The sequence below is a fragment of the Kogia breviceps genome, chromosome 4 (genome assembly GCF_026419965.1).
Source record: "Kogia breviceps isolate mKogBre1 chromosome 4, mKogBre1 haplotype 1, whole genome shotgun sequence".
Classification (NCBI taxonomy): domain Eukaryota; kingdom Metazoa; phylum Chordata; class Mammalia; order Artiodactyla; family Physeteridae; genus Kogia; species Kogia breviceps.
In genome coordinates, this window is record NC_081313.1 from 13,829,363 (window position 1) to 13,844,158 (window position 14,796).

The following is a 14,796-nucleotide window of genomic DNA, read 5'->3' on the forward strand; positions in this document are numbered from 1 at the left end:
TAAGGTACTGTGCATTAAACCTCCCTGCAATGCTTTAAATCTACAATTTTTTTTACAATTAGCAATAAATGATATATTTTCATATCTCATATCCCATTTTCATACTTGCACAATACGATCTTAATTAGCTACATAATATTCCATTTATTCTAGTTACTACAGTTGCATTAAAAAATAATTTACTAGTATAAAACAAAAATCACGGTGCCCCAGGGCCTTTGCACTTGCTGTTCCCTCTGACTATAAGCTCTTCAACCAGACATGATTCACAACTTCACCCCCTTCAAGTCTTAACTCAAAACTCTTCTTCAGTGAGGGCTTTCCTAAGCACTTTAATACAACTTGACCCTCACCTCCCACCCTCACACTCCCTGATGCCCTCTCCTGCTTCAGTTTCCCTTAAACATTGCTCACCATCTAACATTATATATTGTAGTAATTTATTTTCTGGCTCACTCACTAAAATGTGACCTCCAGGACGACAGAGTTGTTGCTTTTTGTTTAATTCTACTAATGCCTAGAAGTACTGGCAATAAAGGCATGCAATAAATAGCTGTTGAAACGATGAATGAACAAAATCAGATATAATTTTACAAAAAGACTGGAATAAAATTGAAAGTGAGTTTAATTTCTGGGTGATGAGTTTATAAGGTTTGAGTGTTCTTTTTTATAATAAGTTCCCTAGGGGCTTCCCTGGTGGCGCAGTGGTTGAGAATCTGCCTGCTAATGCAGGGGACACGGGTTCGCGCCCTGGTCTGGGAGGATCCCACATGCCGCGGAGCAACTGGGCCCGTGAGCCACAACTACTGAGCCTGTGCTCCACAACAAGAGAGGCCGCGATAGTGAGAGGCCCACGCGCCGCGATGAGGCGTGGCCCCCGCTTGCTGCAACTAGACGAAGCCCTCGCACAGAAACGAAGACCCAACGCAGCAAAAATAAATTAATTAATTAATAAACTCCTACCCCCAACATCTTAAAAAAAATAAGTTCCCTATATTTTCAGTTTTCTAAATTAGCATGTATTACTTTTTTTTTTTTTTTTTTTGCGGTATGCGGGCCTCTCACTGTTGTGGCCTCTCCCGTTGCGGGGCACAGGCTCTGGACGCGCAGGCTCAGCGGCCATGGCTCACGGGCCCAGCCACTCCACAGCATGTGGGATCTTCCCGGACCGGGGCACGAACCCACGTCCCCTGCATCGGCAGGCGGACTCTCAACCACTGCGCCACCAGGGAAGCCCTGTATTACTTTTAAAATCAAGAAAAAAGTTATGTTTTAAACGCTATTAGGCAAATATGACTATAAATATTGTTTAGGAACAATATACAGAGAGAGACAAAGAGAAAGAGAAAGAGACAGAAAGACGGACAGAGGACAAAAAGTTTCAAATACCTGTGAAGTCTTAATTTATGTTAAAAAATTCACAGCATAGGCCAGGGAAAGTTAAGAGAAATATTAACTACTAACCATTCTTCCTTCTTGGTAATTTAAGTTTATTGAAGCAACAATGCTTCAATTAGTAACAATTGTCTAGGTAACAACTGTTACCTAGTCACTAGGTAACAATTAGTCTAGCTTAATTACTTGATATATTTATAAGTGAACTACATTTTCAAATCCTTAATAATGCAGGATCCAGTACCCAATCAAACCTAATAAGCAAGGAGCCTAAGGGAATCTGAAAACAGAGATTAAAATGATCAAAGCTGGAATTTTTGTTTCTTACGAAGTGGCTGCAGACAGCCATGGTGAAGCCATAGAAAACAGTGATGTACACATATTTTTAATTAAGCAAAGATGAAACAGAGCTAAAATAGTGGGAAAAAAGCTGACTGGACTCGTTATTGAGTCAGATTATGGAATTACATTAACTTTAAGAAAGGTCCCAAATTATCAAAACTGAAAATTATAAACTATAATAAAATATAATATTGAGTGCATTTTACTTAGGAGTCCTGAGTATTAAGCCAGAGGCTGCTGCTCCCAGACTCACTGAGAGCCTGACTCCTGGTTTCCTGCCCACGTTCTGACTTGAGAAATCTGCTTGAATATAAGGAGCACATGTTACTCGTGAAAGGCATGTACAGCCAGGAACAGGTCTAACAATTTGTCTCCCTTGTCAATGAAGCCAGTGGGCTATGAAATGTACTTCCCGTTTCATTTTCTTTCTTTATTTTCTTGAGGTACAGTCGATGTACAATAGTATGTAAGTTACGGGTCTACAACAGAGTGATGCACAGTGTTTTAAAGTTATGCTCCATTTATAGTTATTAGAAAACATTGGCTATATTCCCTGCGTGGTACAGTATATCCTTGTAGCTTATTTATTTTATACACAATAATGTGTACTTCCTGTTTCAGTTTATTTTTAATGCCTAAGAAATAGATCAGTGGCTGTTGTGAAGATGCATGTCAGTTTCAGGGAGGGCTTTTTAGCTTGAGGGGCTCCTGAGAGGAAAAAACAGCCCATAAAGTTCTAGCATGAGAGGCATTTTTAGGAAGTCAACACTTTTTATGTAGAGACCCCACTGCCGGTGAAGAGATAAGAAGCAGAATTGTCCCCTTCGGCCTCAGCTTTCTAAACGGCTTGTAGTCCTTTGTTCCGCACTTGTCTTCAACTGGTCTGATTGTCAAAGTACAACTTTTAAAAATGAACACAACAGATTGGAATCTGGGGGAAGAATTCTAAGCCGCATCGCAGCCGTGCTGCCTAAAAGCTCACCATCTCTCAGTGGCTGAATGGGGCCGTTCTTTCCGGAGAGAGAGGAATAAAAGGGCTTCAACTCTCCATTGTGCGATATATGACTACAGAATTGTGCTCAATTATTATTTGTGGAAAAAGGCATAAAAGGCCTATTCGGATTTTTATGTTGGCAGGGTAGAGACTTTCAAAGTGGCGCTTTGCCCCCAGGCTGGCTCAGGCATCTCCAGCCGAAGACTCCCCAAGCCCAGACAGGCTTGTGTTAAAATCCAGCATATTCTGACGTTAAGTGAATTTTTTTTTTTCCGAGGAAAAGAATTTTTCATTTAATCCAATCAAATGTATCCTTCATAGCAAGACTTTCTTTTAAAACTCATGGAGATGCGGCTCCCTAACCACAGTTCTGGCTGAAGTTAAAAAATAAAGCTTCCAAATGGTATATGCCTTCTTAGGAAGGTTACAAAATACAAGTTACAAGGTGACTTTAGATACTTTTGAAAATACTAAAACCAACATCTCGTAGTTTCAATGCATTAGTCAGAATTACTGCTGTGCCTAATAGCAAAGAAAGAAAGGAAACTTTTTTTGCGGTACGTGGGGCTCTCACTGTTGTGGCCCCTCCCACCGCGGAGCACAGGCTCCGGACGCACAGGCTCAGCGGCCACGGCTCACGGGCTTAGTTGCTCCGCGGCATGTGGGATCTTCCCGGACCTGGGCACGAACCCGTGTCCCCTGCATCGGCAGGCGGATTCTCAACCACTGCGCCACCAGGGAAGCCCCAGAAAGGAAACTTTTTAAGCTACCATGTGTCCACTTAACGCTTTTGACTTGGTGATTCATCCTGTCTGTGGAATCCTGATGAGTGATGACAGTTCATAAACATAGAATACGCAGTTTTCACACGAAATTCTATCCCTCAGAGGAGACACTTGAGCAAATGCTAGATGACTTCTCACTTTTAACGGAAGCATGGTGCTGTGCTCAAGGATTTAATTAATTAGGCGGCTCTTACTTACTTGCTCCAATTGGTTCTGGGCCTATGAGCTGGGGCAAACTCGGGACGGGGTTTTACAACCAACAATTCTTGGCTCCTTTTCTCCAGAAAAAAAAAATAGAAACAGAACACTTTGGCAATTATCTGGAAGTTGACAAGACAAAAGGGCATTTCATCTCACCAAGTAGGGCCAAAGAACTGCTTCTTAAGAGCAGGTGAGAGAAAGAGAGAGAGAGAGCTCAGAGGAGTCGTCCCAGGATTTGACCAAGCTGCAGGCAAAAAGCCCACAACTCCTGCTAACCCCTGCTGGCTCTAGAAAGACTGCGTCTGTTAATTCTCTGCTGTGCCCACCCCAAGAATCAGGGTAAGGCAAAGTAGATCTGATGCCCTTGTTACATTCTTGGAAAGCCACTCCCCACTTCCTGTGAAAGACACCAGCTGAGGCGTGCGGATTCTGGCGATGTCTATTATTAAATCCCAGAGTTCTCTGCCGTAATTTCCAACACCCGCAGTGTTGACGAAAGAATTGTATTTCCTGTAAACTGACACTGAACAGTAAAACTGGATTTATGATGAGAAGAGCTCCTTCATCTGGATTATAATGTACAAAACTATTAAAGAATTAGGGAAAGAAATTTTGAATGATCGATATATACGTAAGTAAAAGTACTTTTTTCTAATTTAGACTTCCTTAGAAAAACCAGGCCAAACTGAAACCAATTTTATGTTTTTAAAGGTAATGGGCACAATTTCTCCTTTGTTAACAGAGGCTATTATTCAGTCAGCGGCCACAGTCACATGAGAATTAAGGGCCATGATACCACGGGTCAGGTTTCATCCCAAGACTAGGCAGGAGCCATAGAAGATGTTAATTTGGTTCAGTTGACAGACTGCTCCGTATAAATCCTGTTCATATTGCAGAGCTGGGGCTTACTGTTTAGTAAAGAAAAAGGTCAAGCACCAGCCCTTCTCAGGACGTACACACTGAGAATCACATTTGCACAAAATGAACTTTCCAGGTACAAAAACTGATATGTGAATGGCATCTGATTAAAATGATCCAATTTTTATTGTTGATGATGTCGGAAATTTGATGCTGGCTTTACCGCGATTTACTAGTTAGGTATAACACGTTACACTTGTGAATACCCTTCTTGTACATAAACATCACCATCTTCATGCTAAAGTTTGGAGGCAATGCTTTAAGCTTAGCTGACAAAAGCAGCTTTTCCCAGAGTCTGTGAAATAAGCCATTAGGATTACAGGAAGGAAAAAATTACTTTCCTTTCCAGTTTTACTGAGCTATAATTGACATATAACCTTGTGTACATTTAAGGCGTACAGTATGATGATCTAATAGACGTACATATTGCGAAACGATTACCACAGTGGATCGTTTACACATCCTTCACCTCACATCTCCATTTTGTCACTGTGCTGGTGAGAACGTCTCAGATCTACCGTCCTAGCAACTTTAAAGTACCCAATACGGTTTTGTTAGCTGGGGTCACCATGCTGCACAATAGTTTCCCAGAACTCGTCCATCTTATAGCTGGAGGTTTGTGCCCTTTGACCAACACCTCCTCACTTGCACCCCCAGCCCTGGCAACTACCAATCTGCTGTTTCTTGATGCGCAACTTTTTTCGATTCCACATAAGAGGGAGATCACACAGGATTTGTCTTTCTCTGTCTGACTAATTGCACTTAACATACGCCTTCCAGGTTCATCCATGTTGTAGAATTTCCTTCTTTTTTAATGGCCGAGGAACATTCCGCTGTATATATATATATATATATATATATATATATATACACCAATTTTCTTTATCAACTCATCCACTGGCGGACGCTGAGTTGCTTCCACGTCTTGGCTGTTGTGAGCAGTGCTGCAGTGAACATGGGGGAGGTGTGTGCAGACACCTCTTCAGGACAGCGATTTCATTCCCTCGGGACCTAGACCCAGGAGTGCAATTCCTGGACCATCTGACTGTTTTAGTTTTCGTTTTTTGAGCAACCTCTATACTGTTTTCCATAGTGGCTGCACCAGTTTACATTCCTGCAACAGTGCCCAGAGTTCCCTTTTCAAGGAGCTCCTTTCTAATGGAAAAGCTCTACAATGGCATAACGAAGGCAGAGTGGTCCGTGATTCCATCCACCTTTTGCAGGCCCTTAAGCGAGCCCTACAGAGAGAAGCCCTGGTTCATTCTGAGCCTGAGCGCAAACCACTAGCGCAATGCGGGGGCTGCCAGACCTGGGAATCCCAGCTGTAATGGGGGGAGGGGAGGGGGGAGGGGGGAGCAATGCTCATCTCTTGTTTTCCCTTTTTAACTTTTTAAAAATAGATTTTGTTATTTTAAAGCGGTTTTAGGTTCACAGCAAAATCAAACAGAGGGCACAGAGATTTCTCATACACCCTCTGCCCCCATACACACACAGCCTCCTCCATAATCAGTGTTCCCCACCAGAGTGCTGCATTCGTTACAACTGATGAACCTACACTGACACGTCGTAATCACCCCAAATCCAGGGTTGACATTAGGGGGGTCACACTTGGCATTGTACGTTCTATGGGTCTGGACAAAAGTGTAACGACCTGCCTCTACCATTATAGTAACATACAGACTATTCTCACTGCTCTAAAAATCCTCTGTTCTCTGCCTATTCGTGCCTTCCATCCTCGCGAGCCCCTGGCAACCACTGATCTTGTTACAGTTTCCATAATTTTGCCTCTTCCAGAATGTCTTACAGTTAGACTCATATTGTATGTAGCCTTTTCAGATTGGCTTCTTTTGCTTAGTAATATGATTAAGGTTTTCTCCATGTCTTTTCATGGCTTGATAGCTCATTTCTTTTTAGTGCTGATTAATATTCTATTAACAGTCTGGATGCACCACAGCTTATTTATCCATTCACTTACTGAAGGACGTCTTGGTGGCTTCCAAGTTTTGGCACTGTGAATACAGCTGCTATAAACATCTGTATGTTGTTTTCTGTGTAGACCCAAGTTTTCATTCCTCTGAGTAAATACCAAAGAGTACGACTGCCAGACCGTATGATACGAATGAATATATTTGGTTTTGTAAGAAACCACGAAACGGTCTTCTAAAGTGGCTGCACCATTCTGCATTCCCACCAGCAATTAAGAAGAATTTCCGTATATTAGAAAAGAAGAAACATCTGGTTTCCTAAGGTGGAAAGTGTTTGCATTGATGTTAATCCTTTTGCTGTATGCCTAGGGTTTACCCACTTAGCAAGGTACCGTAGTTGAGATCATATTTCATCATTTTTAGGATTTAGAAATGTTGATTTCTAACTACCGCCAAATGAAGGTGAGATTTCTGAGCTCAGCACCTCAGACCTTAGAAGTGGAAAGATCCTAATCCCACCTGCCTCACATGAGCAAAACAGCACCTTCTTCTGCCTGCAAAGATCCTCCTATCCAGCGCTGTATTTTATTCTTCAAATAAGGTGCTTTTGAATTTTTCAATGTTAAAAAACTGCCACTAGCCAGTACCAGATGCCAAGAGTCACTGTAAATAACAAACCAAATCATCATCAAAGAAATTAGAGGAAAACATATTTTAAATTCACATCTCCCGTGTGAACAACAGAAATCAGAATGAAATTACACAATGCAAAGTGCAGTGAAAAAATTTTGGGAAGTATCCTTTGCAGTGTGAATTAGATCACTTTGAAAGAGGCACTGGCCAAACAAAAAGGTAAATGGATAACAATATGAAAGGAACACTAATCTAATCCCCCTCAAATCACATCATAGACTTTCTAGGGCTGGACGAGATCTTCAGGATGATTCTCTCTCACCTCTCCACTCAGCAGATAAGAAAACTGAGGCCAAGAGATAAGTGAACTTGGCAAAAATCACTAGCTGCAGGGTTGGGACCAGGATGGAAAATTAGCTGCATCTGAATATCCACCTGGGTGATCCTGAAGTAAATGAGACCCTCCCTAAAAAAAGCCTATTTCCATGATCATGGCTTCTCTGGGGGCACATAGGCAGCTCCCCAAAGGAGTGGAATATTATACATCTCAGAAAAGCCGCATTATAAGGAGCTACTCACTCCCTGACCAAACCCAGCACTGGCAAAGTGACAGCCTTGGTCCTGCTGTGCTCACTAGTAGCTAATATTTTTTCCAGATCCTTATCAAACATTCCAATAATTTCTATGTTAAGAGGAAGTGCACAGTGGGAATTCTCCCAGGCAACTTATAACTACTTCAGAAGGGCTGTGGACAGCAAGGGCTTCAGCAAAGCCCTCAGCGGGTCAAACCGAGTATCAGTAAATCTGAAAGAGTATTGCTTCGAGGAGCTTTTAAAATTTCTTTGAAATTACACTAACTCACTTGGTCAGATCTTCTTCCTCCAACCAGAATTAGGGAGCACACTCAATGCCTTCACCTGACAAATGGGGAAACACCTGCAGAGAAAGCTTAAGACACTCATCCAAGGAGGCCCAGTGTGTCTGCAGGGGCAGGACGGAAGCCAGGACCTGGACTGCCAGGCCAGGGGTGGGTCTGTGCCCGGAGGATCAGGTTTCCCTTCTTATAGCCAATATCTCCCTCTGCTGAGTCTCTGGCAAGTTTACGTTCTGCCCGTGAAAACCTGGGCTCCAAAACGCAGGAACAAGCATGCAGAAGTAAACTGGTCATAAAATTAGCCTTTACACCTGAAGTAAGCATTATTTTCCTGAGCACAGCTTCTAAGAGTACATTATAGGGGCTTCCCTGGTGGCGCAGTGGTTGAGAGTCCGCCTGCCGATGCAGGGGACACGGGTTCGAGCCCCGGTCCGGGAGGATCCCACGTGCCGCGGAGCGGCTGAGCCCGTGCGCCACAACTACTGAAGCCCACGTGCCTAGAGCCCGTGCTCCGCAATGAGAGAAGCCACCGCAATGAGAAGCCCGCACACCGCAACGAAGAGTAGCCCCCGCTCGCCGCAACTAGAGAAAGCCTGCGCGCAGCAACGAGGACCCAACGCGGCCAAGAATAAATAGACAAAATAAATAAATTTATTTTTTAAAAAAGAGTACATTATATACCAGGTTATGGTTTTTTTCATGGATTTTTAAAGGCATTACTTTGTTTCCGTTGTGAGCCTTCACTGCACGTTGCCCACTTTGATGTAAGTCGAGCACCGAACCGTCCCTGTTTCAGTCACACAAGGGTATTCTTAGGGCAGAATTTAAACAAATAAATAACTACAAAAATTCATTTTACTGGAATACTGACCCTTACATTTTCTTCACTTTTCCGCTTCTCCTATGCACAGCTGGTGATGTGAATTCTGACCCTCTCATCACCTGCCCCACCTCTTTTCTCTTCCATGTGCGAAGAGAGCCTTTACTTCAGGATGGGGGATGGCAAATGGAAAGGGGACTCATCTGCCTGTGGCTGCACAAGGAGCCCAGAGCCCTGTGGACACTCGCTGCACCCTCCCACCTACAAGCCTCTCACCCCTCCTCCTCGTCTTACCCCAGAGCTCTCTGAACGGACAGCCCGGTTAGCCTTTGGGAATGTTCCTGCAGAGTTCCGGGGCTTGGGTTTGCCCTGTTCTTCCCCCTCTACAGCACGCTGCTCAGGCTCCAAAATGAGGTCCGAGAGGAAATCCCCAATGAACACACCCCCATCTTCTCCCCTATCCTCACACATTATGACTCTCACACGTGCACACGGCCCAATATTACAGCAAGACATGAACCATTTCCTAGAACGAGTCCTGATTCGATCCTCGCCCTCACTTCGACTGTATTTTTCTTTATGTTCCCACACTTGTAGACTACTATGATCACCCCTGTCACTAAACTGTGGTTTCAGAGATGCTTCTTGGCGGCCCGGTCACCTCTCCCACCTGCCCTCCATTAGCCACAACATGAAAAGAATGTTCCCTACCTTTCACTGAAGCTTCTCCACAACTGTGCACCTGTAATAGGAGAAGAAAATGCAAAATGTTAATGGAGGTATTTTCCTCTTGAGGCATTTCTCAACTTAGAAATATTCTGAGCTATTTAAAACGGACCGCTTAGATCTTAAAGCTCTAGAAACGATCAGTTCATACAGCGTATACTTCTGCTACCATAACTCATTCAGGCAAGTTGTCCACCAATATCCATTGAGATTCTGCTATATGCAAAACACTTGGATAGGTACACCATGGAAGATGGAGCACCATATATAACACATGGTCCTGCCTCACGGACTGTACTGTCCACTGGGGCAGACCGAACCCACACTCAAGCAAATCTGAACCGAGGTAGGTGGTGTAGGAACTCTACAAGAAACACAAGCCATGGGAGTTCAGGGAGGAGAGAAAATGTGGCTGGTCAAGAAAGCAGCAATAACACAGGTGGTATTTAAGGGGAACTGTGAAATGGTACCCACAAAGGAGAACTGAAACAACTGCTATTTGAGAAAGGAGATTTTTATCTATTCATTCTATAGGTGTTTTGAGCTTATAGCTATGCTCAAATGAAATCAACATTTACACACACACACACACACACACACACACCCTTAGATCTCATTTGCTTTCTTAATTCTCCAATGACTTTCTTCACTGGACTATGCCTTGACACTATACTCCCCGCTACCAGCTTTAATGAAGTTCAAGAAAAGAAATGGCCAAGAGGTGGTTTCTGCTTTTTCCATTGAACAAGAGCCAAAGATGTTGTCCCTTTTGTTCTTCAGTATCCCCTAGTAAAGATGCATGTGATAAATTCTTCTTAAAATTCAGCCTCAGGAAAAAGTTTCTCCGAACTGCTTGCATCCTTTTATCAGATTATTAGAATTGTGCAATTGATCTGGTTTTGCTTTCTGCCTAGACGAACAAACAAAGAAGATGTACTGTATACATATATTACAGTGAAATACTATTTGGCCATAAAAAAGAATGAAATCTTGTCATCTGTGGCAACATGGATGGACCTGAGGGTATTATGCTAAGTGAAATAAGTTAGACAGAGAAAAACAAATGCTGTATGATTTCACTTATATGTGGAATCTAAAAAACAAGTGAAAAAACAAAATAGAAACAGACTCACAGATACAGAGAACACACTGATAGTTGCCAGAGGGGAGGGGGTGGGGAGATACACAAAAACAGGTGAAGGGGATTAAGAGGTACAAACTCCCAGCTATAAAATAAATACGTCATGAGCATGCACACATACAGAATCTAATTAATAATATTATAACAACTTTGTATGGTGACACATGGTAACTGGTCTTTCTGCAGTGAACATCTCACAATGTATAAAATATTGAGTCACTAGGTGGTACACCTGAAATTTGAATAATACTGTTAATTATAACAAAAACATTGGACAAATAAGTACAGCTGCTGGCTAAGGGAGCGAGGACATTAGAACGGTGAGGACAGCAGCGCCGCAATCACTGAAGATAGACCAGGGTGGGGCAGCACAGGGCTGAGGACGGTGCGGTGTAAGAGGCTGAGCCGGGGCGCGCTTGAACTGGGGTCACGGAGCTGGTGCAATGGGAGTGAGGGGCCGGGGTGGGGCTGGACAGAAGGAAGCACCGAGGACTGACTGCCAGCCTGGCAGGGGCTGGAGACAGAACTTGCGAAGGCTAAGGTCAAAGGTGCAGGGATGGTCTTGGGGACCGAAGCCGGGCTTCCCACGAGCCATCAGGGCACAAGCGGGAATGCCAGAGCGTGGCGTGGGCACAGAGGCCTACAGTTCATCGGCCACGAATCCGGGTGGGTCCACGTTCAACTGCGACCAAAGGGCGGCATCAAATGGATAGTGTAGATTTGGCAGGAGGAAAGGCATATAGGGACAGTGGGTGGCGATGCCTCCCCAGGCGGCGTGCGGGAACCTGCTGGGCCCTCCTCCACGGCCCAGTGCAGTCGCTGAAGAGCATCTCAAAGACAGCAGCGTGCGGAAATGACTGGTTCTTTGGCAAAGAGAGGGAGAAGGTGGTCAAGAAAAACTGAAGGCCGCAGGAGGAGTTTCCCACATGGCAGAAGCATCCCCAGAGCCCAGAGGAAGGGGTTAATTCTGGGGAGCACACAGTCAAGCGCACAACAGTGACACCGTGACAGAGAAATCCATCGCGGCCGAGGGCGTCCACACCGGTGACTCAGAAACCAGAGACACGGGGCCCCTGGCTTTCGCAACGATTAAGCCCCCCAAGGAGGTCTCGCCACACTTCTGCTCACCTATTTCGTATTGAGCACGTAAGACGGTATTAAAGATATGATGGAGGGAGAGGAGGGGTACAATTAAATCTTCACAAGAGAATCTTCATCCCTTCAGCCAAAAATGCTGTGGGAAGCGGGGAAGCTGGCGGGGAGGCGAGGGGCCAGGTGACCCGGGGGTCCTTTCCTCACTGCTCCCGCCGTAGGGCCAGGGTAGCTCGTGAGAGGCCGGCGGTTCTGGATGAAGCCATGGAGCTACCTACCATCCCCGCATCCGGATCCAACCTGAAGCCGGCTCTGCGTCTCCCAGAGACCAGGTCGCCAGTGCAGGGCCCTGGGCTGAAGGGCCTGCAAAGCCAGGCTGCTGCCCGCCACGCATGGGGCTCAATGGGCCTTCGCCCTAAAAGACTCGGCTGCAGAGGACGAGGCAGGCGCCGGTGCTGCTTCAGCCACAGACCGGGAGCGCTGGGGGAGCGGCCGTGAGCCCTGCTTCTCCGCTGTCCCTCGTGCAGTAGGAACGCTGTATTCAGAGCGACGTCCCCCGGCGAAAACCGGGACCGAAAGACTGTGACAAACGCCCGCCCTACACGCTGCAGCGTGAGAGGTGGGCTCGGGCAGAGAGGCGCTGGCGAGAGGAAGGCGCTCAGCGGGGACCGACTGCCGGTGAACAGAGCCGCGCTGCTCCGGTCGCGGGTCGGCGCTGAGGACAGGGGCCCGCCGCTGGCCGAGGTGCTTCTGTCTCAAAGCAACCCTGTGGTATACGGAGGATGTGCCATTTCACAGGATAAAGAGGTTCGGACCATGCAGGAGGCTGACTAACGGCCCCCAGAGGTATCGGGTCTTACTCCCCGAAACCTGCAACACGTTACTTTATATGGAAAATGGGATTTACCAAACGTGACGAAGTTATGGGCTATGAAATGGGGACACCGTCCTGGATTATCCAGGTGAGGCCCAAATGGAATCACCAGTGTCCTTGTACGGGGGGGGTGGCAGAGTGAAATCTGACACAGGCAGGGAAGGAGGTGACAGGGTCACAAAGGCACAGACTGGAGAGGTGCCCTACAAGCCACCGACACCAGGAACCGGCAGAAGCGCGGATGCTCAAGGAATCCGGGAGCGCGGCCCCGCCCACACCTTGATTTTGGCCCAGTGATACTGATTACGGACTGTAAGAGAAGACATCTCTGTTGTATTGAGGCACCAAGCTTGTGGTAATTTGTCACTGCAGCCATAGGAAACCTTTGACGGGGCCTCTCCACAGCTGAGCAATGGAGCCAGCTGGCTCTAGAAGACAGGTATTCTTCCCACCCTACCACCCTAATTTTTCAAAGGACGGAATCTTTGCAGCAGAGAGCTTTCCCGCAACTTAATATGAAAGTTGCACGCTTGCAAGAACATCAAGCTGGTGAGGCAACGCAGGGGACGGTCCTCGTGAGAGAGAGAAAAGGACAGTCACGACGTCTTTCTGCTTCATCCTTGCCCGCCGCCCCATTTTTCCGTTCCTTATAACTTGTGCCCAGACCGGGACCAGATCTGTACACCACTGAAAACATCGAGATGCTCAGCTTGCTTCGTGAGGTCCCTTGCCCTACTGAGCTAGAATGACTGCAGGTAAAATAGGTTAAGCGGCTATTTCTTCTAAGATTCCTCTGAGGGAGCTCCTAGAGGGTGAAAATGTTACTAAGCCTGTTTGAGAGAAACAGGTTCTCCTCTATCAGTTATGAATCGAGGCCGAAACACAGGTATCGCCATGCGTTGATCTCACCAACCCCAGCACAAAACCCTACAGCTCGGAGATGTCCCCCCTCTGGGCAGAATTAATACATCTGGAGTAAACAGAAAGCATCAGGCCAGGTGCCTGTCAGGGTTAGAAGGTAGAGAGTGAGGTGTCTGTTCTCTGAAACAGAAAAGAGGTGGGTGGGGAGGAGGAGAGGGAGAGAAAGAAGAATGTGTACAAGAATATAAACTAAATCTGCAGATTCAAGAAAAGCAATATCTGGACAAAACCAATCTGTTCACCTTCCCAGAACAGTGAATGAAGGAATCACCTTCAAACCGTGAAACACACCCATGTAAAACAATCTTTCTAAATGGTTTACACATGAGTTAGTTTAAGAACCATAAAGACGTTAAAATATAAACCAGATTTAAAGCGCACCATAGAACGTTATAATGGTACATCCGTGACAGCCTATTATACCCCTGGTCCTAGGGTCAGTGTGAGGGAGGAAAGGGTGCCTCCCACAAGCGGCTTCAGGACCCCCGCCAGGACTAGGACCCTGGACAGTTCTTAGGTGCATTCACCTATGTGGACCCGTACCAAAATTATCCCTCCATCTGGGGTTACATTTAGTGGGATCAACTGCTTCACTGTAACCCCCTCGTAGCTATTTTTGATCAAATCAATCTTATTTCACTTAATTTCATGGGGCTCCATTATTCCAAGCTGGGATTTTTGTCTATCTACAAAAACTAGCTCAAACCAACCCTGGTAGAAAGAAGCTCCTCCAAGTATGGAAAAGCTAGACTCAGATTTATGATATAGTTAAACTACTCAGAAAACCTTGAGTACATTTTTTAAATAATTCACGTTCTCACTTGAATTTTTTGAAAAATTTGGTGTTTAAAATCAATTTATTTTTCAATTCATTTTTTTAAAATGAATTTAACCGTTACTTGTTTTTAAGCCCTGAACTTATTGGTTTTCTCCATAGAGGCAGAGAAAAAAATTATATAAACTAGTCCATTTTCCAATGGCCCAGTTTCATCATGTGGGGTGTCATAAATATTTAAGTGTTATCCTCACTGCAGCCTACCTGAATACCAAAATGGTATTTAAAATAACGGCACTTAGAGCCAAAAGAGAAACCAACACACACAAACCTCTTGCCCAGCAGCTGTAGCTATGACTATGGACAACATCAGTTAAATA

General features: G+C 45.2%; 1 protein-coding gene across 2 annotated transcripts in view; it reads right to left on the bottom strand.

The window, feature by feature from the left end:
• Nucleotides 1-14,796, bottom strand: part of RETREG1 (reticulophagy regulator 1) — a 125,217-nt gene that overhangs the window by 76,869 nt on the left and 33,552 nt on the right. For both annotated transcript variants that reach the window (XM_067030811.1, XM_059061936.2), the window contains exon 3: nucleotides 9,599-9,629. In XM_067030811.1, coding sequence (XP_066886912.1) covers nucleotides 9,599-9,629 — 31 coding nt within the window. The remainder of the gene's footprint in view (nucleotides 1-9,598; nucleotides 9,630-14,796) is intronic.